This window comes from Phragmites australis, chromosome 5 (genome assembly GCF_958298935.1).
Source record: "Phragmites australis chromosome 5, lpPhrAust1.1, whole genome shotgun sequence".
NCBI lineage: Eukaryota > Viridiplantae > Streptophyta > Magnoliopsida > Poales > Poaceae > Phragmites > Phragmites australis.
The window spans coordinates 30874833-30899264 of NC_084925.1; the positions used below are offsets into that span (position 1 = coordinate 30874833).

The 24432-nt window shown below is 43.1% G+C and overlaps 2 protein-coding genes and 1 long non-coding RNA gene across 6 annotated transcripts; 2 read left to right on the top strand and 1 right to left on the bottom strand.

The window, feature by feature from the left end:
* The first annotated feature begins 10 nt into the window (after positions 1–10).
* On the top strand, positions 11–2601 carry LOC133919206 (uncharacterized). The gene is made up of 3 exons (XR_009909902.1): positions 11–1581; positions 1721–1868; positions 2297–2601. It is a non-coding gene; the product is annotated as an uncharacterized LOC133919206 (long non-coding RNA).
* Positions 2602–2659: 58 nt separating this feature from the next.
* LOC133919205 (protein JOKA2-like) lies at positions 2660–8188 on the bottom strand. The gene is made up of 7 exons (XM_062363523.1): positions 7893–8188; positions 4680–5932; positions 4478–4592; positions 4154–4384; positions 3892–4041; positions 3160–3804; positions 2660–3075 (listed from the first exon to the last, which is right to left on the bottom strand). Exons 1-7 carry the CDS (start codon positions 7971–7973, stop codon positions 2974–2976), a joined length of 2577 nt encoding a protein of 858 aa, XP_062219507.1. The 5' UTR covers positions 7974–8188; the 3' UTR covers positions 2660–2973.
* Positions 8189–19531: 11343 nt separating this feature from the next.
* Positions 19532–24068, top strand: LOC133919207 (ribosomal RNA-processing protein 8-like). 4 transcript variants are annotated; one of them, XM_062363525.1, is made up of 10 exons: positions 19532–19810; positions 20347–20408; positions 20848–20899; positions 21263–21377; positions 21494–21588; positions 22267–22373; positions 22457–22571; positions 23563–23607; positions 23684–23769; positions 23849–24068. In XM_062363525.1, exons 1-9 carry the CDS (start codon positions 19589–19591, stop codon positions 23753–23755), a joined length of 885 nt encoding a protein of 294 aa, XP_062219509.1. In that variant the 5' UTR covers positions 19532–19588; the 3' UTR covers positions 23756–23769; positions 23849–24068. The 4 variants fall into 4 exon arrangements, with proteins under 4 accessions (XP_062219509.1, XP_062219512.1, XP_062219508.1 ...); XM_062363528.1 differs by having other exon boundaries at positions 23687–23769; XM_062363524.1 differs by having other exon boundaries at positions 23684–24068.
* Positions 24069–24432: the final 364 nt, after the last annotated feature.

Here is a 24432-nt window from a genome sequence, read left to right on the forward strand (position 1 = left end):
CTTTCGGCGTTCACTTGGCCCAATCCACCGCCTCCTCCAATGCCGCGTCCGCTCTAGGTGTCGGCTGCGAGCCTGCGATGGTGTGCGGAGCAGAAACCGCATCCCCAGTCCCCACCTCCTGGCTCCTACGGCCACAACTTCCTCCACTCGCACAACCGGGCCCCAATCCTCTTTGCACGCCATGGCAGACGTACGCGACCTCGATTCTCAATCCCATCGCCACCACCGAGCAGACCTTTCTCAGTGTTGGCGCCACCTCCACAGCCTTGATCCCTGCCCCAGCCCCAATCCTCGACAACGTCAAGGTTGAGTAGCTCGAACGAACTTCTTGATCCCGCGACCGAGCCCGGCCCCTCACTCCCACCTCACCCTCCACGCCTCGTCATCGTCTCCTCTCCTACCGCGCACTCGTGCCTCCCTCGGCATGGCATCGATGCCTAGAGCGTACGAAGCAACAGCGCCCGACACTCTCGGCCTCGACCTCCTGCTGCAGCGTGAGAGAAGATCGAGGAAACGAGGACCTGGGTTGGTTGCAGAGGCTGCTACGCTGTCGTCGGCCGCCACCGCTAGAGAGAGGCCACATGAGGTGATGTCGTCAAGGGCGAGCAGCAGCACGGCTGACGTCAAGGCCAATACCTGCACAAGCTTGTTGATGAGCTCCATGAACTTGGCCACCTCTTCCTTGTCGATGAGCTCCTAATCTCCTTCTATCAGTCCATCATCTAATTTTTGTTTGCTTCCTGATTTATTAGCGATGCAAGAGTTGAGAAGGTAAGATTTTCTAGCTTATTTTTGTCTGCACTGAGATAAAACTTTCATTTAATCCGATTTCTGTTCAGTAAGAGAGGTGGCTGATAACCATGCTTGATAATTGACACATCTGAGAACATTCTAATAACAATATACAAAATGTACAACTACCATAGCTTTTATGCTTTCTGATACTTACACACCTACGTTAATTTGCTATCAATCGGAAGTAGTTGGATTAAGAGCTGAGGTGATACACTGGTTCTTTTGTTAGTGAGGAAAATTTCAGGGTGCATCTCAAGCGTTACAATGTTTCATGCTATGAAAATTTTCCGGTCTCCATGTTCTTTGCTATTTGCTCTGCTAAATAAAGAATTACAACTTGAATGCAGTAGTCTGTTGCCACAACATACCAGGCATGCACAATTCATTGGATCTCTGTTCAGTATTGTATCACTTGAGATATAATGAGTTGTGCTCATTTAAAAATGTGATAATCTATTGCTTTAGATGTGGGAACATAAATGATAACATTGTACTCTTGTGATTTTAATTTCAGCACAATCTTCTTTTAAAATGTCTATTATATGGATGTTTACATCCAGTGGCGGCCGTCTCTCTCTCCCTCCTCGCAGGCGATGCCATGTGCACGGCTGTGGCGGTAGCCCTGCTGCCCCCAAGATGTGCTGGGATGGGGGCGCGACTGTGGAGGAGGAGGTGAGGGCCGAGGTAGTGACGAACGAGCAGCTCGTCGAGGAGGCGTGATAGATGGTCAACAAGAGCTTCTTCCCCCATGCCGGCAGCGGCCCAGGGTCGCCGAAGATGTGGATGGTGAGTTTGCCTCGTGGCAATGTGATCACGAGCATGGTGTATTTGGTTGTTCAAGTGGATACTTTCTGGTCTCTACGGGTATTAAAGTCAAAATGCTCATTTTGCTTGTTGTTTGCTGAGCACATTGTGTTCTATGTAGATTCATAAGTTAATTTGACCCAACGCAGCAAAAGAAGCAGGATATTCTCCAAGGCACAATCAAACCCTGCTCTAAAGCCCATGATATTATTCGGAAAATGCTAGTAGGCCTTGGTGATCCATACACAAGGTTCCTTTCTCCCTCAGAAGTAAGTGCTTCACAAGTGGTGATTGTTGTTATATGTTATTAGTTTTATAAGTTTGATATTTTGGCTGTCCAATTTATTCAGCTTGTTCTATTTCTTTCTTTCTTTCTCGTTACCTACAGTACCTTAATGTGTTTATGTAAAAATATACAAGTCCACCTCTATATATCTCTCCCACTATAGCATCCGTATATGAACATTGAGGTGATACAATTTTGACTAATCCACTATATTATCTTATGTATTTTTTTTCTTCCATTGCAACGAACTGGCAATTGACTATCATTAAAAAAAACCAAAGAACCTATCGGCCTTGAAGCCTTTGGTTGGTTTTTCTCCTTCCTTCAGAAAGAGGTGGTCGTTGTTTTTAATGTTTCTCTGGAAATTGTAACTACTAACATTTGAATTCGATTTGGTCTTGCACTTCTTAGGTGAAATCGGATCTTTGTTGTGAAGTACGCCAGACACCTATGAAACATGGTAGTCAAGAGAAGAACACAACAGAGCAGGGTTCAGAAAAAGGCTCCGCGACACTTCTTGCCCAGAACATGCATTCAGACTTTGGCAAAAAGATTGCCGGACTACATATTCCAATACAAATGTACGCCTGTTCATATATGCTCACCGTATCACTCGTGTAACTGCTCCATGACCTTCCACCCGGCCACTCCACCAAGATGCCAGCTGAACGAACAAATCCCACAGCACGAGAACTCTTGGCACGCTCAGATCAAAACAAGGCACAGCGAACAGATCAGACCACATTACAGGAACAGGAGAGCAAACACCTAATATATGAAAACATAGATCCATAGACATACTAAGTTCGCATATTACAGTAACGGATAGAAGGTATAACAGCTAGTAATAGTAACAAACGCAGTTAACCTACCAAGGTACTGCTTTTCTGCAGCGCACACGCGCAGGTACTAGAAGTTCATCGACACTGGACGCACCACACGCGACAAATATAACGGAGGTCGCATCACACCAGCAGTTCATAAGCAAAGTTCTGAGATACTAGAGCAGCACCACAGAGGTACAGTTGTTATTATTTACGCATATATACTTAGATCTAGATAATTATGTGCTCACAATCACACGATCTTCACTTGTCCTTCTCCCTGGCGATGAGGTCCATCACAGCTCGCTTGATGCTTCCTCCATTCTTCGCGAGCAGCTCCTTGTTCATCTCGGTATCATCAAAGCCCTGAAAAGAGGATAGCCAAGTTCAGAAGCTCGTAGTAGTTGTGTGACAGTATGAGAACTACAAAGAATAGGGCACGTGTGTTACCATCTCCTCCAGCTCTGCAAGGAGTGGATCCCATTCATTGACGCCACAGAGATCATCAACAGACTGCTCCAGGTTGTAGTTGTTCTGCCTGAGGATTTCCTTGTTCAGATCGATCTGCCTGAAGCCCATTTCATCCAGCTCCCTCAGCAGCTTCTCCTCATTGTGACCATCAATGTCGAAAGGCTCAGGTGCCGCTGCATCTGTAGGTGCAGGCGCAGATACAGATGCAGAAGCAGGTGCCGATGCAAGCACATTTACAGGCATAGGTGTAGGCATGATGGGCACATTAACAGGTGAGGGTACAGCCGGCATAGCAACCTCAGGTACAGGCACATTAACAGAAGGCATAAAAGCAGCAGCAGTTGCAGTGGACATGGGGACATCAACCACAGGGTTTGCAGGAGCTGCTACCGACACAAAGGGAACAACGCATGGAGCAGGCTGAGGTTTCTTGGGCTCAGAGGCTTCAAATGGATGGAAACGGACTTCTTTAATGTGTTTGATGTGCGCGCTAAGGGCTGAATCGACAGGCTCCATGTTCACATCCATTAAATTAGTAATGTTTGTACAGTCACTTTCTGGAGGCAGATTCAAGTTAATAGCAGCATTCCTGTTACTATCACTGACAAAAGAAGGGTCTTCCACCTACAGATGCAGTTAAAGCTCAAATAAGAAAGGTTAACAATCAAGAGTACACGTCTATGTTTTGAAAAGCAATGATATTGTAACAACCTGGATATGAACCCAAACTCGCTGACCAAATTTCTGACCAGAAGGCGACGCCAACCTCCAGTAAGATATGTACCTCCCCGGCCTTGCAGGTGCCACAAAATCAACAGCAATGTCAATCTCCTTATCCACAGGAAACCCATTCACTGCAATCTGCACAATATAAAAACTAACTGAGAATTCCTTACGTTTCTATAACTTACAGCCTAACTTACAATTCGAAACAGCAAGTGGAAATATGATCACAATATGAATATATAGCTACCTCTAAAGGGACAGAGGTCTGCAATGCAAACTGATCTCCACCAACCCAGATAAGCTGTGTGCCCATCGGCCACATGATAGGCCCATTGTTATGCATGCGCCAAATCTTAGTAAACGGAGTAGAAGGTGCCATCAGTGTTCCATCCAGGACAGTTACATCCAAAATGAAGCGGCTTTCGAGCTTCTCCCGTTTTGACTTCATCAGAACCCGGGGTGGGTGCACCTTTCGGTACTGAAACAAAAAATAAATAGATCACTTATTCTGCCAAGCAACTTAGTCATACAAAAGACTAAAATACTAGTCCATACAAAATGAAGTACTCACCGCATGAGAGTCTCTCAATAACCTGCGTGGTAAAATAGGTTTGTCTATTTTGGTGTACTCCACCTCATTGCCCATGCGCTGGAAACAGGAATCACACAAATCATAATCTTCTTTCCTGTAGGGCAAAGAGGAAATATGTCAGAGTTAACAACATCAAATACAACCAAAAAATATTGAAGGAGCCACTTATTCAAGGTCTTACACATTAGATTTGTAACGTGGACCAACAATTGGTTGCACTCCACAACCATCACACTGAATCCACCTATGGAGACTGTGTGGTGCTGGGTTCTCTGTGTTATTACCAAGATCACCATACAGATGCCCAGAAGACAAGAGGCAACCTGGATAAGGAAAACGTGGAGAATGTCCATAGCCTGGAGGTGTACGAGGCAATGGTGCAGGTGGTGCATAGGGCACTTTATACATTGGAATGCGCCATCTTGTATCACCAGTAGATTTCGCATTAGCTTCAGGCTGCCATGGATGTGGTTGGCATCTTTGCTGCTGGAACCATACAGAAGTGGATGGAGGCGGTGGAGGTGGGGGAAGAGGAGGGGCAGGTTTTGTAGCAGAGGATATAACAGATTTTCCCTTACTTTCAGCATCAATCTTCCCCTTGCAAACTGATTTGTCAACTGAATTTGTTGGGAACAGCAACTCCTCAACAGAGGGGTAGAGCGATGGCTGTTGAAATTGAGAAGCGCCAGAATTAGGAGCAGGAGCAGGGGCAGCAGCAGCCTCATCTAACACGCTCCTAAGACCTCTTGCCTCATATGATTCAGATTTCTGCACATTCACGGACCGTGCACCAAAACTTGCCCTACCATTGGGTTCATATTTAGCAGTGGCAGGCATCTGTGACTGTGTCACCACACTCAAAGAGCTGGATGACCCATCAGCATGCACATCAGATGGTCCATTACTGCTGTCGCTTGGTGTTATCAATTGTAGTAAAGGTTTTATCAGCTCAGCTAATGGTGGTGGCGCTGCATCAAGTAATTCATGAGAAAGTTCCGCAAGGGTATCAAGAATTGGCTCTGGGGTAGACTTGATAGCTTCACCAACAACTGATTTTATTTGAGCCAGACATTCTTCCTGAGCAGTGGGCTTCAAAGCTTCAATAGCAGACATTATCTGGGATAATGGATCCCGAGCAGTGGGCTTCACAGGTGCAGAATTTGTGTCTTGTTGTTCAGTCAGGTGACTGCTATTTAATTGAACATTAATCCTTAGAGGGTTTAATTTCTGATGCAGAGCTGCATCACGCAAATCATCATCATCATCTAGCATGACAACATCACCATCCTCATCGGTGTAAGTCAGAATAAAGCCAGCATCAGGACCAAACTTAAAGGCACTGGCTATCTTTGCCCGTAGAGCAGATAAATTAATGTCAAGACTTGTTCCATTCACGTAGCCATAAAACCTCTTAAGTGTGTCACCATATTTGACCTGAAACATCAAAAAAGAAAAAAAATTAATTACTATGTCGCAACATAAGTTCAATCAAATGACATCACTACATAGACAGACATAATTGCATCGTATAGCCCTAATGTTTAACACCATTACATAGGACTTATATAAGATCACATCATAACAATGACAGGAGAGCCTTAATGAATATTCTGCACTTGACAGTACTAGATGGCACAAAGATATCACTAGAGTAAAAGCAAGATGGATAGAAATCATATATGGCCAAAACAAAATGGTTGTAGGAAGCATAATGTGACAAAAGTAACAAAAAAGTACACAAAATACAAGTGCACAGCATATAAGCATAGAGCAAGTTATTCGTGTATTAAAAAGGGAAAGCATGATGGCGAGAAGGCCCGCATGCACCATGGCTTTAAGACAATAAGGAGAACTGAACAGCCAAGAAACCTCCTACAGAAAGTTCGTAGGTGTTAGCTGACAGTACTACCAAGCGGTTGTTAAGTTCAGTGCAAAATTCCAGAAATATTCAGATCAGAAAAAGTAGTGGTCAGATCAAATGAAAGAGTTGCCCTGTCAAAAAAGTATTGAAGTTAGAGATGACCGATAACACTCATCTAAATTTGCTGAATTAGCCGAGTTGGGGACTTAAAGGTGCTCATTTGACCTTTTGATCCTGAGCCATCTAGAAACATAAACTTCAAATTTCGTTTGTTCGCCATGTTCCGAAACCCATAAAGAGAACCTAAGTTAAGAACAGTCCTACAGAACATAGAGCAAGTGTAGGAATGTATGCAGAGGCCATTAATGGATACTGAAAGCAAGGACAGCTCACAAAGTTGAAATGGTAGAAACATACAAAGTAGTCTAATGGAAGGAACACACTAAGTTTACTGCAACCACATGAATGACAATAGTCAATAGCCTAGAGATACACTGACAAATTATTCGGCATAACCCATAAAACATATCCACAAACAGAGCTAAACTCACGGCTACATAAAGCTGGGGGATGTGCTCATTCATCCTTATTATTTGGAAACAACTCCATTATTGATCCCTCCGTCGCGATGGCCATCTTTTTCATTTGGTTCTCAGTCAAAACGCATACATAACTACCTCAAACTTAAGCAAGGCAGGGTGCAATAGAACTAGTTACTTAGTAATAAAACACGTTACAGATCTACCCACACTTTATTCTTGCCCAAATCCCCGTTAAAATCCCGCTAAAACCGAAAACCCACATAGAACACTGCACAAATATAGATTCCGACGGTAATACAAATTGTAAAGCGAACTCGATCATATTCTAAACCAAGATTGTTATCGCATCAGAAAGTAAGCAAATATCAATCTGCAATAATTCAGAACTAAAACAAACTTGCCCGAAAGATTTCTCTTCCCTGCTATCCTGAACAGCCCAAGGAGGAGAACTCGTCGACAACACAATATAACAGTGGGATTCAGAGATAACACAATACCCACACAGGTGCGTATTTCATCAAGAGATTACCCTAAACGCAAAAACGAGCAGATCATCCTTATTTCCTTATCAAACAACACCACCATCGGCCTCTTAACCAATATAGGAGCATCTTCACTGTTAAGCCTCACCGACCTAACGATATATTTCCCCATAAAAAAAGAACTTACTTAATCAAAAGAAAACACTAAGAAACACCTTAACCTCCCCCAAAATCGCTCCCGCGGGAGAAAAAGCTGCACCAACAAAACCAATCGTAAAGCCCTAGCTCCATAGACTACGAAAAAAATCCTCTTTTCATCGATCAGACCCCAAATCCGCAGAACACCCAAGACCGATCGAAGATTCAACACACAAACGGCAAACCCCAACCCCCACCCCAGCACCGATCGAACCCCAAAACTAAGGCGGTTCCCCGCGCCTCGCGCCACTCCCATCCCCTAAACCTTACAAAAACCGCAGTAACCACGAGGCATCGGTCGAGCCCCTCACCTTGAAGGTGACGTCCCACGCATCGGGCTGCGGCCCAAAGGGAAAGAACGACGGCGCCATCGGCGAGCTCCGGTCGGACATCGCGGCGGAGGGAGGGAGGGAGGGAGCCCCCGCGGGAGGACGGACGAAGCGGCGATCGGGCCAAGGCCTAGCGGAGTCAGCCGGTGAGCAACCTCTGGTCCGAGTAGATGGGAGAGGAGAACTCGAGCTGCGTAGCCGTGAGCCGCAGCGGTGGTGCGGGAGAGTGTCGATGCGGCCTGAGCCTGGTCCTGGTACTCGGAGGAGCCCCTCTTTATCACGCCTCGTTTGCTTCCAATCCACGCGAAGGGAGAGGGGGGAGTACTCCGCGCCGTTGGGCGCTCACTGTCCGGTCCCACGCGTCAGTGGGTGAAGCTTTGGTCAGTTTCCCTGGGTAGAAGGGGCCGTGTGCAAAATTCAGATTAGCTGGGGGTCCTGTTACACTGGTTTGCCCTGGTGGGGTCCCTCGGTGGGGTATGTCCGTCAGTGAGGAGATACGGATAAGGTTCTGGAAAAAAAATGTGGTTAAATCCTGCCATCTTCTTTGCCCGCACGTCGGGAACTTCTCGCATGCTCCACCGCATTCGCTACCCACGAGGCACTGGTGAGTGGGCCCCGTTAGATGTCTCTTGTCACCTGTACGACTGTATGTGGTTGGTTGACGGTGAGAGCATTTATTTGGCGTGACTGGACGAGGTGTGTCAGATTCAGCAGGGTTCCCTTCTTGACGTGTGTAAGAGCATCTCCAACCAAGCCCTCATATTTGACCCCCTATTCCTCTTATTTAGGGGCTCCTCATCCAGATTTCATCCCCTATTTCGCAACGTGTTCCAACCGACCCCTCATATTTGACCCCTTATATTCGAATCATCTCTATTTTATTAATATCCGGTAACTCTCTCTCTTCTCTCTCCCCTCTCTTCCTCTCTCTCCCCTCTCTCCCAAATGAGGGGTTGGATGAGGAGCCCCTAAATGTAGGGGATGAGGGAGGAGATTTGAGGGGTCCTCAAATAAAGGGGGTCGGATAGGGGTCGGTTGGAGATCAATTTTCATCGTTTTTTCCTCAAATGTAGGATAGGGGGTGAGAAGAGGGCTTGGTTGGAGATGCTCTAAGCTGGGCGGTCGCGCACCGGGCTAAGGAATCGACCATTGCATCCGGCTCGTCGGACTCGACGGCGACAGCGAATAGACGGGCCTGCCTGTGTTACATACGGGGCGCCGGGGCGGATCCGGCATAAATTGTTACAGGAGTTAGGGGCTAGAGTACTTAATAAATATAATCAACTAGATCAAACTTTAACACAATATCATACACTAATATAGCGGTAAAAAATACAAAATATATCAAGAAAAGAACATACAACTAATTTAACATAATATTCTCTGATCACGACAATAGCTCAATATTCTACCGTCTTCATGAATAGAGATCTCTATATACAAAACACGGTAAATTAACGATATAAGAATTTCTTTCTGGTTTCAAATAATTATGAACGAGCATATCACTAAGTTAGTTTAAGCCACTAGCATATGACGTTATTTTCATATCTTCAAATTTTTTTATGATTTTATCATTATTGATGTTTCTAAATAGCCCCTTCTCATTGTAGTATCCAATGAAATAATTGAGTCATTCATCACCTATTTTGCTATGCAAATATGTCTTTATAATAGTCATCGCTGAAAAGATCCTCTCAACTCATTTGTTGCCACAGGAAGGATCAATATTAGCTCAATGAAATGATAAATCAATAGAAAAGTTATATCCTTTTCGGTTTAAACCACCTTTTTAGCAACTTTTTTTTAAGATCATAGCATCCACAAAATTCTTCACTTCTCATGATATTAAGAATGAAATTTTAAAGTTGTTATCTTATCAATAAATAATCAGTTGTTGTGAAATTTTCAACATAGATCTTAGCGAGTCTCACAAGCTTATCCACATCAAAATTAGAGGAATGTCTTAGATTAAGAGAAGTCATACATACTAATAACTCTGAACTGACTTCATTGAACTGATAATTCATCTATGATATAATGACATTGATGGCAGCAACAAAAATCTCAACATTGTAGAAATGCATATTTGTTATATTTTATTTTTAATGTGCACATGTCCGACTAGCTTTACTTCATTTTTCATTTTTGATATTTTAATCTCATTTGCATCACATAACGACTTTACTCTTCTGAATTTCATCCATTGTCCCTTGTATCCTGAAGACAATCGTTCACATATATGATCAAACCCATTGCTTTAATCTTTCTTTTGCAAAGCACGTGATAAATAATATATAATGCTCAACCAGTCTATCATTAAATGCATGATAAATACAAAATTAAAGGTTTTAATTTTACCAACCAAACCAAATGCCCCACCATTACATATTGGTTTAACAGAATCTGCACGTACAATCTCAAGCACCTCCAAGATTACCTCTCATATTTGATATATACGTAGCAATGTTTTAAGATGTGAGTCCCATTTAGTATCTTCTGACCTAGCTAATTTACTTTTTTGGTTCAATTCTCTTTCAATGCTTATCTCATATTTTTTTAAACCTTTTCTAATAGACATCTTGCTGCTTTGCAAACAACACGCCATTTCTCGTACAAAATGCACTCACAGCGTTCGTTATTAAAGAAGCATAGTTAAATAAATCTACAATGCCTATACTAAAAATTACAATAGTAACAACCATTAACTGTAATTGATGAGTAAAACAATGCACATAGAAAGTATAAGAATTTTCATCTTGAATCAGTTTTTGCACACCATTAATTTCACCTCTCGTATTTGAAGCTACATCATAACCTAGCCCATGAAGAGATATTTAAATTATGACAAGAAAGCATACTGGCCAAAACTTTTTTCAATACAACAATTATACACTTTTTGACATGTTAAATTCCAAAAAATAACTCCAAGATATTTTCTTGATCGTTCACAAACCTACATACCACAATTAATTCTAAGTTAGTACTATGCAAAATCTAAAATTATGAAAACACAATAAAAATTATAATGTATCGACTACTAACCTCAAAATCACGGTCATTTGCTCATTTACTGATACAACTCGAGACTCGTCAAGAAGCATCGAGAAGTTCGTATCTCCAATCTCATCCATAATCACTGATGTGACTTCTTTTACACAAACTTTTGTAAGGTCCTTAATAGTATGAGATAACATTTAACACCATGTAAAACATGTCGTGTATGCATTCTTCACCTTCTTTTTCTTGTTTTTTACCAGTCGACCATATCTCTAAATTTACCCTTATTGAAGGAAGTAAATGGCCCATCATGTCCAAAAAAGGATCACCTAGTTTAATAATAAATCTTGCAACATCTAAAGAGGTAGTTAAGCGAAACTTGTGTAGAATTTGATCTTCCTTACTGTGATTAGCAAGTTTTTGAGCCACACTTGTTTTTAAATTCATAAAGTCCTGACTTCAACCTTACAGTATTATGAACATGGGAAGCACCATGTTTATCAAATCTTTCCAAAGCCTTCTTTCATTTCTCATAGCCGGTCTTTGTAAAGACATCATTTTCAATTTTTTCAGGCTTTTTCGGCTCAAAGAAAACATAACAATACAATCAAAACGCTGCTTTTTTTGAAACACTATACTCGAACCAATCATATTCCAATATTGTTGAAATGATCTCCATTTACCATGTTGCCATTTGCGAGAAAATGTTTGACCCCTAAGTTGAGTTGGATTATTCAAAATATACGTCCTCTTTACTTGATCTCTAATTTCACTTTAAGCTTTTTTGGTTGATTTGTGCTTTGATCCGTGTGTGAAGTGCTACTAGTATTGTTTAAAAAATACATGAACAATGTTCTTTTATTTCATGTTAAAAAATTTAAATAGTAAGTCTAAACGAATGGCGAAAACATAATCATCTTGGAGTGAATGTGTTTTTGCCATTCGTTTAGATCTACTTACTACCACAATCTTTAACACTCAAACTTAGCAACTCATTTAGAGAGATGGGGAGACATGGAGATGGGGCTACGGGCCTGTGAGATGGGGAGACAGGGCTGCTGGCTCGGAGACAGTGAGGTTAGCGACGAGCTAGGAGATGGGGAGCACGACGAGCTCGGTAGACGATAGTCACGAGGTGGTTTGCGTGGTCGCGAGGTGATTTGGGGAAATGAGGTGGCTCGGGCTTGAGAGATGGCAATGAGCTCAAAGGACGTGGAAGCTGGGCACAAGGGGTAAAGGCGATTGAAGTGGCGATGGTGACCATCGCACCATTTTGACCACCACTACCCCTCGGGAGTGGCTTCTGGAGATCGGGAGCAAAGTGAGATGTGGGGCACGATGTCACATCCCAAAACCGTAATCACGTAATTAAGCATAATCATGCATCATAAGCACTGTGTTTAACTTTGAGTAATTTTATTTTGGAGTGCTAGAGTACCTCATTTTGGATTAATAAAAAGAGAAAGAAATTCAAGAGAGAAAGAATAATTTTTTTCAGTTAAAACGGACTAGTTTCCCTAACACATGGGACCCACCTAGCTAGCCCCACTGCCTCACCCACTCTTTCCCACTCCCACCAGCAGCCCTCTCTCTCACCCCACCCACTCCCTCTCCCTAACGTGCTCTCTCTCCTCCTCTCCCAACCGACCAAGAGAAAAATGAGAGGGGGAGGAGAAGAAAGGAGAGGAGGAGTAGCAAGGGGAGCCCAAGGAGGGGTCCCCGGCGAGCCCCCCATCGCAACCCTCCGAAGGTCATCCTCCTAGTCGAGCTCAAGCACCTCGGCCACCTCTTCTTCCTCCTCAAGCCGGCCACCACCTCCCCGGCTTCATATCGAGCTCCGGCCTTTCCCTAACCCCAAACACTGAGCCACAAGCTTGCTAGAATGTGGTGAGCACCCCAACCCCCTCCCATTTCATTCCTATGGTCGGATTTACCGGCATCGAGCTCAAAAGAGCTCGACAATGGCCGTCGCCACCATTGGAGGCAATAGCCGAGTTCCAGTCGTTTTCGACTTATGCATGTTATCCTATGCTGTAGAGGAGGTCAAGATGATGCTCTAGGTCCAAAATCCCTACCCCAAAGGCCGCCAAAATCGTTGCCAGAGAGATCCCCAGCGAAAATAAGTATTTCTGACATCACCCGGAGGTTCCGTGTCACAACCCGGAGGTTTCGGGTGATCCTAGCCAAAAATACCGAAGGACCCCCACCGAGGTTCACCCGGAGACTCTAAAACCCAGAAGGTCCGAGTTCAACACAGAGTATCCAGATTATACTGTTCATCAGGCATTTTTTCTTTTTTTTTTCTTTTCTTTGCTGAAACTTGTTAAATTCTAAATTCTCTATAGCTTCAAAAATTATGAAATCAATTTAGTTGGTTTATAATAACATCCTATACCTTTTAAAAATATCCCTAGACATGAAATAATTAATTAACTTTCTGAGATAAATTAATTAGGTTAAGGATTCATTAATTCACCGTTAATTCTTTACAAGTCTAAAATTGGTGAAACCAATTTTTCTAGTCTTCTTATGACTTGTTCTAACTAGGAAAAATATTTTAATTTGTTATAAATTATATTTTATGGTATTTCATCGTATGCTTATTGCGATGTATTCTTTTCTTTAGTGATAGTCGAACCGAAGTGTAATGGGTTTTCATGAAGGGGTTTGACTTTTGATCCTGAATTGAAGAAAAATAGCAAGGCAAGTATCTAAGCATATTACACCCTTTGGTTCAAACCGAATGAAGTCTAAATTGATAAATTACTGCTTATGTATGGTTGCATGTTCAGTATGTCGATGTCGAGCTTATATGAGTAGAACCTATGTTGATTGTATTACCTCTACTGTCAGTGACATGGGAACTAGGGGTCCCCGAGTCCCGAGGTCAGGACAGCAGAGTGCCACGTAGCGCCCTCCCTCGGGGATTATCTCCCCGAGGTCCGAGAAGACCAAGTTCCGGGAGAGGGTGCTCGAGGCTATGAACAGTGATCCCCGAATACTCGAGTTTCCCGATGACCCGAGCAGTCATAGTTCCGGGAGAGGGTGCTCGGGCCCATGAACAGTGGTCCCCGAGAACCCGAGTTCCCCGATGACCCGAGAAAACCAAGTTCCGGGAGAGGGTGATCGGGGCCATGAACAGTGGTCCTCGAGCACCCGATTTCCCTCATGACCCGAGCAGACACAGTTCCGGGAGAGAGCGCTCAGGGCCATGAACAGTGGTCCCCGAGCACCCGAGTTCCCCGAGGACCAATAAAGGGTATATCCGGGAAAGAGTGCTTGGGGCTATGAACAGTAGTCTCTGAGCACTCACAGTTCCATGAGGACCTAAGAAGTCCTTCGCTGATGGTCCCCACAAGGGCTCAGCAGGTGAGGTGTCAATTGGTGAGAGACCCGATGCTGCATTTAAGAGGGCGTGTGGCCTGTCATTTCCAACCACTCCTCCCACGCCTGCTGTCAGCCCCTGCCACTCCTTGACAGGGAGGCGTGGGGACATTTAATGCGGTAGGTTCCATCGCGCGTCATCCGGCGTGCCTCGGGATATCGTCGCAAGGCTCGAGGCATATCGCATGTCGCTCCGCTGTGTCAGGCTCGCTCTGACCGAGCGGGCACGCGGGGTGCTTGGTGGCTGCCCGGTGGGCCCTCCCTGTAGCACCAGCTGAAAAGCGGGATGATGACGGTAGGACAGGACGGGGACGCGTTTTTCAACCCCTCATCATATCGAACTACAGCTCATGATGGTTGCTTTCTATTTATGGTGCTTTGGAACTCGCACCATCCTTTCTGGGCACGATAACCGCCCCGACGGCTATAAAAGGAGGGCGGGCTCCCTGGAGAAAAGAGAGGAAGCAAGAGAGTTGTACGATCGAGCTCACTGTAGACCACATAGAAGACAAGGACTTCTTCAGGACGAAGAATAAGAAGCACGAAGCTCTAGACTTAGACAAACATCCCTGTAACACAAGAGATCCTCAGAAAGGCATTTACAGAGCATTTATAGCATACATACAGGAGTAAGGTGTTACGCTCTGTGCGGTCCGAACCTGTCTAAAATCCCCTGAGCATTTATTTCCCACCTGCATCTCATTTACTCCCATTTATTTCACATACGAGGTAGATTCAGAATCATCCCCCGATCGAATCTCAAAGGGGTCCCCCTGGATCCCCACTTATGGAGATCATCCTCCGACATCTACCTTGAGTTGTTGTTTATCCATATCCTTGTAGCCTTGATAACATTGTTGATATCTAATTACAAGTCTATTCGATATGCTTAGTCATGCATAGGTCATCGGTAGAAATCGAGCAATGGTCCAACCATTGTTCGCAAGCTTAAAAATTACTTATTATTCACAAATACAATGATGATATTAAGATGTATGAGATATGAGGATGAGACAATATGTGAACGGTGCTAGGGGTAGTTCAAGGAAGAAGCCCGGATGCTGTAGACCGCTTGCATACCCGGATATGGGACAGGTAAGCCAAGTACCGTAAGTCGCCGCATTCATTTGACCTATGCATCGAGATGTGAGCGGGAATGCTATTAGGAGTGCCTGGGATTGTGCCGGTAAGTCGTGGTACGCACGAGATCTAGGTGGCCTCCACATTACTCGACATGGGAACAAAGGTTCGGGGTGGGTACGTGAACAGTTGATACGTGAATCATCACTTGTAACTGACGGGTTGTGTGGGCAGTGGTATCATTTCATGTGGGTCCAGAGTACTCCCCTGCAGGGTGTAAAATCAATTCGAATTGTCGCGCTTTCGGTAATGAGCATGCTTTCGTCCATCTGCATCGATCGTAGAGTCACGAATGAGGTGTGATGGTTTAGTATGTTGGGTTGTGGGTGAGATTGATCTGTTTTCATATATGTATTTATTATGTTTCCAATTACATTTATGCTTTAGTTGATGTTTACCGAAAAAGAAAGAGATTATTTGGTTAAGTATAGGTGCTCACACATAGGTCTTAAGGTTACTACCGCATATAAAATTATTTAACCTTGTGGTCTATTCTTGCTAGATACCCAAATGTATAATCTTTAGAATCTAGTTATTATATGTTCTCTATATGGATTAAGTCTTGCAAGTACTTTCATACTAATGCTGCTCTTTTAGGTTGCAGGAAAGGAAATGTTAGCTTATGGCCACTTCATGTCCACTAATGCTAGCTGCGGGCAAGAGTAATATTGTCTACTCGTGCGGCGAGATTTTGGGTGGAGCTTACGGGCATATGGCTCCACTGGCCTTTTTGTTGTTATTAGGTTTTAATTCTTTCGTTGCGTATTTTATCTCGATGTAAATTATTGTGAATTGTTAAATGCTTAAAATTTGTAATATAATGTTAATTACTCGCTCTTTCTTAAGCTTTGTTGTGATGTTATATGTTGGAAAGGCATGCATTCCGATTTTGGGCACAAAACACGTGCCGAGACTATCGGGATGGTATTCTGATTAATCATTATAGTCATGATTATGTAAATGATTGACTAAATGATCAGTTAGAATACTGTTTGGACGGTTCCTCATATGCGGCTGAGGGAGACGGGCTCGATTTATAGAAAAATTATCACTGTCGGTTTGAAATACGAACTGGTAGTGATAATAATTAATACCATCGATTCGACTTTGCTCAGTTATTGCTCCATCGTTTAGATATTGAATCATTGGTGATAGACCTTATTACTACCGATTTGAAATACGACCCAACAGAGATAAGTATTATTATTATCGGTTCGTATTGGCTCAATTATTGCTCCATAGATGAGCTTTTTGAATCGTTAGTGTTGATATTACAAACCGACAGTGATATCAACTATCATCGTCAGTTCGTAACGCTCACGGTTAAATTTGCTGGCTTAGCTTATGAACCGGTTATGATACCTTATCACTGCCACTTATTTCCGAACCGATATTGAAAGAGGAGCAGGGATGACTTTTTCTATAGTAGTATTAGAAACTTTTTTTATCTTTTGTTTGAATATTGATCATAAATTTTCTATCTCCACCACTACATTATTCTCAACCTACATCAAATCCTTTAGGGATTCCTATCGCGGACGAAAATCCCGTTATGAAGGGATTTTTGTTCCCTTCAGCGCTCCAACGGTTTTTCTTTACGGTTCCCGTCACGAAAGGATTCTCAGGGTCATTCCCTTCAGGACGGGATTCTCTCTCCTTTCCCTTCGTAATTTCACTCGAAGGGAAGCTGTTGGAGATGAGAGAAAATAAAGAGAATGAGAACGAGAAAGAGAATCGGAAAGAGAACGAAATGAAAAAATATAGTTAGAGATGGTCTTACCAATCGGGTTCACCCCCACGTTAGGGTAAGCTATATCATAGCCTAACGCACCTCTATTGCTATCACATCAGACTCCTCACTTGATATGCTCAGTCTGTGCGCACCCATATGTCTACGTCACCACACTCCACATATGTCACAAGCACTACTCTATCATTGTGTTTCATTAAACCTCCACGTCTAGCTTGACATTGCACTCTGACTGCATAGCCATCGGTGAAAGACATAGCAACACTTGTATTCCTAATGCGTGCATCTGATCAAGTACGAAAAAAGATTAGATAAAAGTTTGGCACAATGTTTGCTCGCTAAAGTTTGGGGATGGAACTGCTGTAAGGTTTAGTCGAAGAGACAAGATGGTGTATATTTAGCAGCCGCTCAAGTGATTAAGGAATTTGATGGTGCTAAGAGTTTGTAAGCACCTTGGAGGAGGTGACACAGGATGACAGGTGCGATTACAGAGAGACATCACATATGAAGAGCGTGGATCAAATATCGGTATTACCATCAACTCAATCTTTTACAGTGGTAATAATAATAAAGATGAATCAATATCAAAAGCCCATAACCAAAGTATACAAAAGTCCTCAAAAGTTTACATGGAAGACTCCAAGGGGCGTGCTAGATTCCCTTATCTTTCGTCTCTCCGAATCTTGCAACTGCGCCATATGACACAGAGAATTAGATCGTCGATGGTCTTCTTCATTGGCATAATCTTGGTTGTGGAGCCTTTTTATCAGTTGCGAACGTACCAATAAAGGCTTATCTACAATTCACTCTGGCGGATTTGCTATCAGTTTAGACCGAGTGTCGACGATGGTAGCAGACAGGCCAGGGTGAATTAGAGTGTATTTGTTTTAGCGTGCAGATCGTATATAACTGAAATAAATAGGTTACATTATACAATCTAGCTTTTATATAGTAACAATTTAACCATTCATCTTTTATCAGTTTTTGCATATCATTCGATACAGCTTTTATAATCTAATTTTTATAATAAAATCTACTTGTAGATTGTGAAAAGCTAAAGGACCAAAAGAATAGATTGTTTGGCTATCTAAGATTGTAAGAGGGTTAAATGTCAGTTTATGTTCTGTAATGTCTGTAATGTTCTTAGTCTCTATAGTACATATTTCTAATATTTATTCATCTATAGCTATTTTAGAAATATGAATTTGCACGTATTTCCCTTTTCTCTCCCCAAATCAAAGGCAGCTGCACCCATAGCACTACCACTACACACATTGCTTCCTCCCGAAACATCTTCCATCGCCGCTCGAAGTGCTGGTAGTGCTCTAGCCATCGGTCTGGGAAGCCATCGCCACCACTGTGCTTGTCTCGACCGTGGAGTCCCATTTGCTATTTTCTAGGCCACCCCGACCAGTACCATGTCATCGGCTCGAGCTTCGGAGCTCGTCCATGGCAGGCGAGAAAAGGAGCACGAGCTCTTGTGCTATCTCCCCGTACGTCCTCCTGCGCCGCCGCGCCGTCTCGGCCATGCCGTCGCGCCACGAGCACAACGTCCCGTGCGTGTCGCTGCGCAGCCGCGCGCGCCTTCTCCTGCGCCGCTCCGACCTCCCTACCGGTGAGCCACCCTTCCCCTCCGGCCATCTTCCGCCCGCAGCCTCTCTGCGCCACCGAACCGCGTCGCGCGTCCCACCCGCACGCCGTCGCCGTGCGCACAGCCACGCACGCCGTGCTGCTACCGTCCTGACAGCTGAGGACGCCGTGCTTCGCCTACGCCGCCACCGCGCAGCCAAGGGAACGAAGCGGGAGTGCTTGGCTCCTAGTTCCAGGCGAGGAGGTCGGACGGGGAGCACGCCGGGCGGTGGGGAGGCGCGCCATGCCGGATTCGGTGAGAACAGCCGGATTTGATGGATACCGACGGCTGAGTGATTGAGAGAGTTGGGAGGGAGGGGGGACCGATGTGAAGAGGTATTGATCGAGTGGCAGACATGGGTAAATACAAGGTGCGAGTTTGGATTGTTTTGGTTGTCTATCTCACACAATCTAACAGACGCTGAGGAAAACTGAATTGTGGATTATATCATAATTCGGCTTGACATCGTGAAATGTAGCTTGTAAAATCGAACCATTTATTTTGACTTTTGATTTTTGATATTAAAATACAAAAGCAAAAACGAAAACAAACAGCATCTTAGACATGGTGCCCAGCGGAGTCGATTGGCCCACTGAGGCAACGACGATTTTGCAGCCCAGCACTGGTGATAGCGGCCCGATTTATTTATTGGGCCCGAAGTAGCGGGCCCATAAAACCTGCTCGATTACGCCGAGCGTGGGTCCACCAGATCAGTCGCACAAAATCCCGAAACCTCTCGCGCTGCCCCTACGGTCCGGCCTCCCTTCTCTCCCGATGGAGCCTCCAACAGAGCCAGCCGCCGGCAGCCGCAAGCGGCGCCGGCGAGGAGGCGGCAAAAACCGCCGGAAGCCTTCGTCGTCGTCGCAGCAAGCGGCTCCGCCAGAGGCTGCGTCCCCACCCCCGTCCTCCTCTCCCGCGAAGCGGGGGCGCAAGGCCGGCGCTGACCAGGTCGCGGCCAAGCCCAAGAGGGGCAACACCATGAGCCTCCTCGAAAAGGTAACCCATCTCACCTGGATTAGGGATTCCTGGAAGCGTATGGCTAGAGGGAGCATTCGGCAGTGCAGGGAGAGGGGCCTCGGTTGCAATTGCAAACTAACACTGTTGAACTGCTTATTGGGTAGAAAATTCAACAGTGACGCGAATATCTACCGTAGATCTCAATGAGATGATTGGTGTCTTGGGATTCGTTAAGATGAGCAGTTGTTTGATCTTGTGCTGGTGATGTGAATGCAGAGGCCCTTTTTATCTCTAATTATAAGAAGCTGCTGCAGGAAACATGAATAAATCAGGGAGAGCCCCATGCGCCTTTGGGCACCATTGAGCCTAGTACATGGCTCAAATTTTGCATAAACGTTCACATTTGGTTTAGATCAGTTGCTAGTTGCTACTTAATATGGCAAATTATGTGATGGCAGGAGTCGTTAAACATGGCTTGCATCTATATGACGTCATTAGGGTGTTTACCTTCTGGTTCTTTCTCTGATCATTTTCTGTGAACTAATTAATCGATTTGATGTTTGGTGACATTCTAGATGCATGCAAGGTTATCTGGTGGTCATTTCAGGATGTTAAACGAGAAACTGTACACTTGCAGGTTCACATTCAACATAACACTTCTTTTTGGTTGATTTTATATGTTGGCAGGCTTGAACGCTTTACATTCTCCTTGGGTGTGATAATTTTCAGACAATATTAAGTTGAAGATTTCATATTTTGAATATCGACATGGTATTGTGTCTCATTAGCTCCTACTCTCTTTACAAATACTGACAATTATTAATCATTATAGTGATAGAAAACATGTACACCTGTCATTGACCTTAATATTCCCAATGTTCTCTGTACCGTGTTGGACTCGCTACTGTTAATTATCCCCCATATGAGCTTGTATCATTGTATGCCTGTGCCTTGTCATTAATAAAGCATGCTATTCTGAATTACTAAAAGCTCCTTTTAAGTCTTGGAATGCGAGATCGTAGAGCTTCACCTTTTCATTTTCACACTTTCGCTCATATGTTGTTTATCTTTTTCAGTGGACAGGATGCGTTTGACTACTTCAAAGATGACCCTAATCTTTTTGATGTGGTATGTTATTTATTTTTCTTCCATGTTTTAATACTGTTATCTGCTAGTACTAGAAGAACGATTTCTTCTAGCCAGCGTATTGTTTCTAGCTAACAAAATTTGGGCTTTGTGGGGGATGTGTTGTGCATAATTGACCTCCCGGAAACCATAAATGCAGTGCCACATTGTTAGGTTTTTCATCCTTTCAGCCTCATTTAATTTATTTTGCTCTTTGTTTGAATATAATTTGGTTTGCATATTCTATATTTCCGTTTGAGGAAAAATTCTTCCAGTGATCAATATGCAACAAGCGTCTTGCATGCTAGTCAAGTAACTAACTAACAATGAGATTACATGGTTGAATTTCACATTATTATCTTTTAGTATCACACAGGATATCAAGAGCAGATGTCACATTGGCCAGAGCAGCCAGTAAATGTTATAATCAGTTGGTTGAAGAGTCATAATGCATCATGGACTGTTGCTGATTTTGGCTGTGGTAAGACTGCTAAAAAAGTCACAGTCTAGAAGCTGTGGCTTTGTAGCAAGCTTTCTCCCTATTGCAACTTTTTATGTCCCTGCCACGGTTATGAGAATATCTGTCACACTTCCCAGGCAATGCAACAGTTGATAAGAATGTGAAGAACAAGGTTTTCTCCATCGATCTTGTTTCAGATGACCCTTCAGTGATTGCCTGTGATATGGCTCATGTAAGCTCCAACTACATAATACTTTTTTGATGCTTAGCATTTCTTATCTGTCCTCTTTGTTAACTTTTATTTTAGCTTCAGAAATGTTTTGCAAATTATTTTTCTGGTAGTTCTTTGTCATCTTCGTGGTTCTTTTCATGATTGTTGGCAAGCTTTAGAACAGCATTGTGGGGGGTGTTGCAGATTGCCCTGAATATAATACTCTAAATTTTTAATGATATTCTTGCATTAGACCTAGGCATTCTCAGCTTGACTATTTCTTGGGTACCTGCAGATTTGCAGTTGCACAATTTATCATGAGAATATTTAGCGTTAGTGGCATGAATTGAAGGTAATGTGGCTAAAACAATGTAGTTGCTATGGGATGAAGTGTATCAGTTCGCAAAAACTTCGTTTATCTATTCTTTAATATGAAATGATTGCATCTTGCACTCCATCAAATGATTCATTGTGTTTCTTGGTGATTATGTACTAGGTATTAGATTTCACTTCATCAAATGTGTTCCTATGGCTTTTATCTTTTTTATTTTTTTAAAAAACTGTTTCAAAACTACATGCAATTTTCCCTCAGGAAACAAAAATTAAACATAAGAAAATTTAAAGTGAATAAAATGGACACCCAAATGTCTATTGGTATTTGAGTCGTTAATTCAACTAAATATTTTTTAATTTCTGCAGACTCCATTGGAGCCGTCCTCTGTAGATGTTGCAATATTTTGTCTTTCTTTGATGGGAACCAACTATCCAAATTACTTAGAGGAAGCAAATAGGGTTCTCAAGCCAAGGTCTGTTTAATCATTAGCTGTTACACATTTACTGCAAAAGGCATGCACCACTTTTTTCAGTTCTGATAGATTTGTTTCTGCAGTGGTTGGCTTGTTATTGCTGAAGTGCGGAGTAGGCTAGACCCAAACACCGGAGGTGCTGATCCTGACAAGTTTTCTAAAGCCATCATCCAGCTTGGCTTTTCCCTTGTGTCAAAGGTTTGCATTCTTAATGTTTCCCGCTGCTGAGTTCTTGATTCAAATTATTATCATGAGTTAATAGATATAGTGATTGCCTAGAAGGACTATAACATATGTTGCTAGCTACCAATTGTTCCCGACGGACCCAGTTAATCTACTCTCTAGTCTGCATAATCGTATATAAGAAACTGAGCCTAGCTCAGTTGGTTGAGGGTGTGGATGTACACCTACGTACCTATTTCTTCTTAATAAAAAGCCGCCTAGTTCCTCCTAGGTTGGTGTCTTTTTTGCATAATCGTATATGTAAGAAGATCATAATCCATTCATGAGCTGATGAAATAGCAACTTAAATACTTACCCATGAATTTTGTCAATTTGAGATATTGGTCTACCTGCAGTTTTTGGCTGAAAATTAACTTGTTGCTCACTGTTTATTTGATGATAAATAAAAGGATTAAAATTAATTGGAATAATGACGTTTCAATTAGAAATGGAGGTCCATTCTGCTCACTGTTTATTTCCGCCTGGTCTAATTGCTATGGCATGCAACACAAGTTAGTGTATGTGGTGTGGTAAAAACCATGTGCCGAGCACAGTCATGTTGTATTATCAGTGTATGTTAAGTTCCACAGTATGAAAATGGCCGGCTATCCCTAAATATCCGGTGCTGCTATGTGTGGCTTTAATTCATTAACTAATAGTAGATTATGACTCAGAGATGTTGTAGCTTTACTCATTGCATCCTTAGTATGTGGTTCAGAAACTAATCAGTTCTTTGTGCTAGACATGGTATGCAATGTTGGTTTCTTAAATGTATGATTGCCATGTTCTACATTTGAGAGTCTCTGCAATGTACTCCAAGTTGGTTTGGTTCCTTTCAATCTGGCACCTTCACAATTTCTGATATGAAGTTCATTTTGTATTGATGGAAGAGTATGCTATTTTCTTTGTGTGAAAAGTGGACGGTGTGTTCATGCTTTCTAATTGGTTACTTGTTTCCTTTCTGCAGGACGCTAAAAATAAAATGTTCATTCTTTTTTACTTCAAGAAAAAGGTTTGCACTTTTTTGCTACCTCAACTATCCCATTGGTTCACTTCAACATTAAACTCAGTGGCTTACCATGTCCCAGCAGGAAAAGAGTAAGGTGGTGAAGAACATTGATTGGCCCCAGTTGAAACCTTGCTTGTACAAACGGCGATGATCTCATACCCACCGGTAACTGTAGTGGTACCAGACCTCAAAAGCTTCGTTAATTTATTTGTCTTGTGCACTAAACTAGGTTTCTATATGCCAGGTTTTTCTGTTCCCATTTCTTCAACCTTTCCACATCTGTATGTCCTTCATGTGTTATTCACCAGACAAGACCCTGTGCCTAGTTCTTGTAGAACGGTTCTGTCTACTAATCAGGTTGCCTGCGTCACTGGCATGTTGACATATCAGCAGGGTAAATCAAGTAACCTTTTGACTCCATATAGTAATGATGAAAACAGCCATGGTATCATGGAGTTAGTCCACGCCTAGATTGCCGTCTCGCGCATCATCGTGTAGAAATAAACCGATTATTTACACTCTTCAGTTTGTCCTATGATGCAAAGGGTACTGCAAGCTTCCAGCTCTCTGTAGCCCTTTGTGTTCTACTGATCTTTGCTGTACCAGTGCGCTTGTACTGAGGCTGCTGCATCTCGGTGATAGACATTTGAAGTATTATGCAAGGTGAGCTATGTTTATAGAACCTCGTACACTGGCCAACAGGAAGTACGTCAAACATACTGAACTGAAGTTATAGCAACAGAGGACGGTAACTTCTGGCATCCACTACTCCCTCCATTTCGCAATGCTGGTTCACAAAACAAGGAATACTGAAATCGAGTGAAAAAA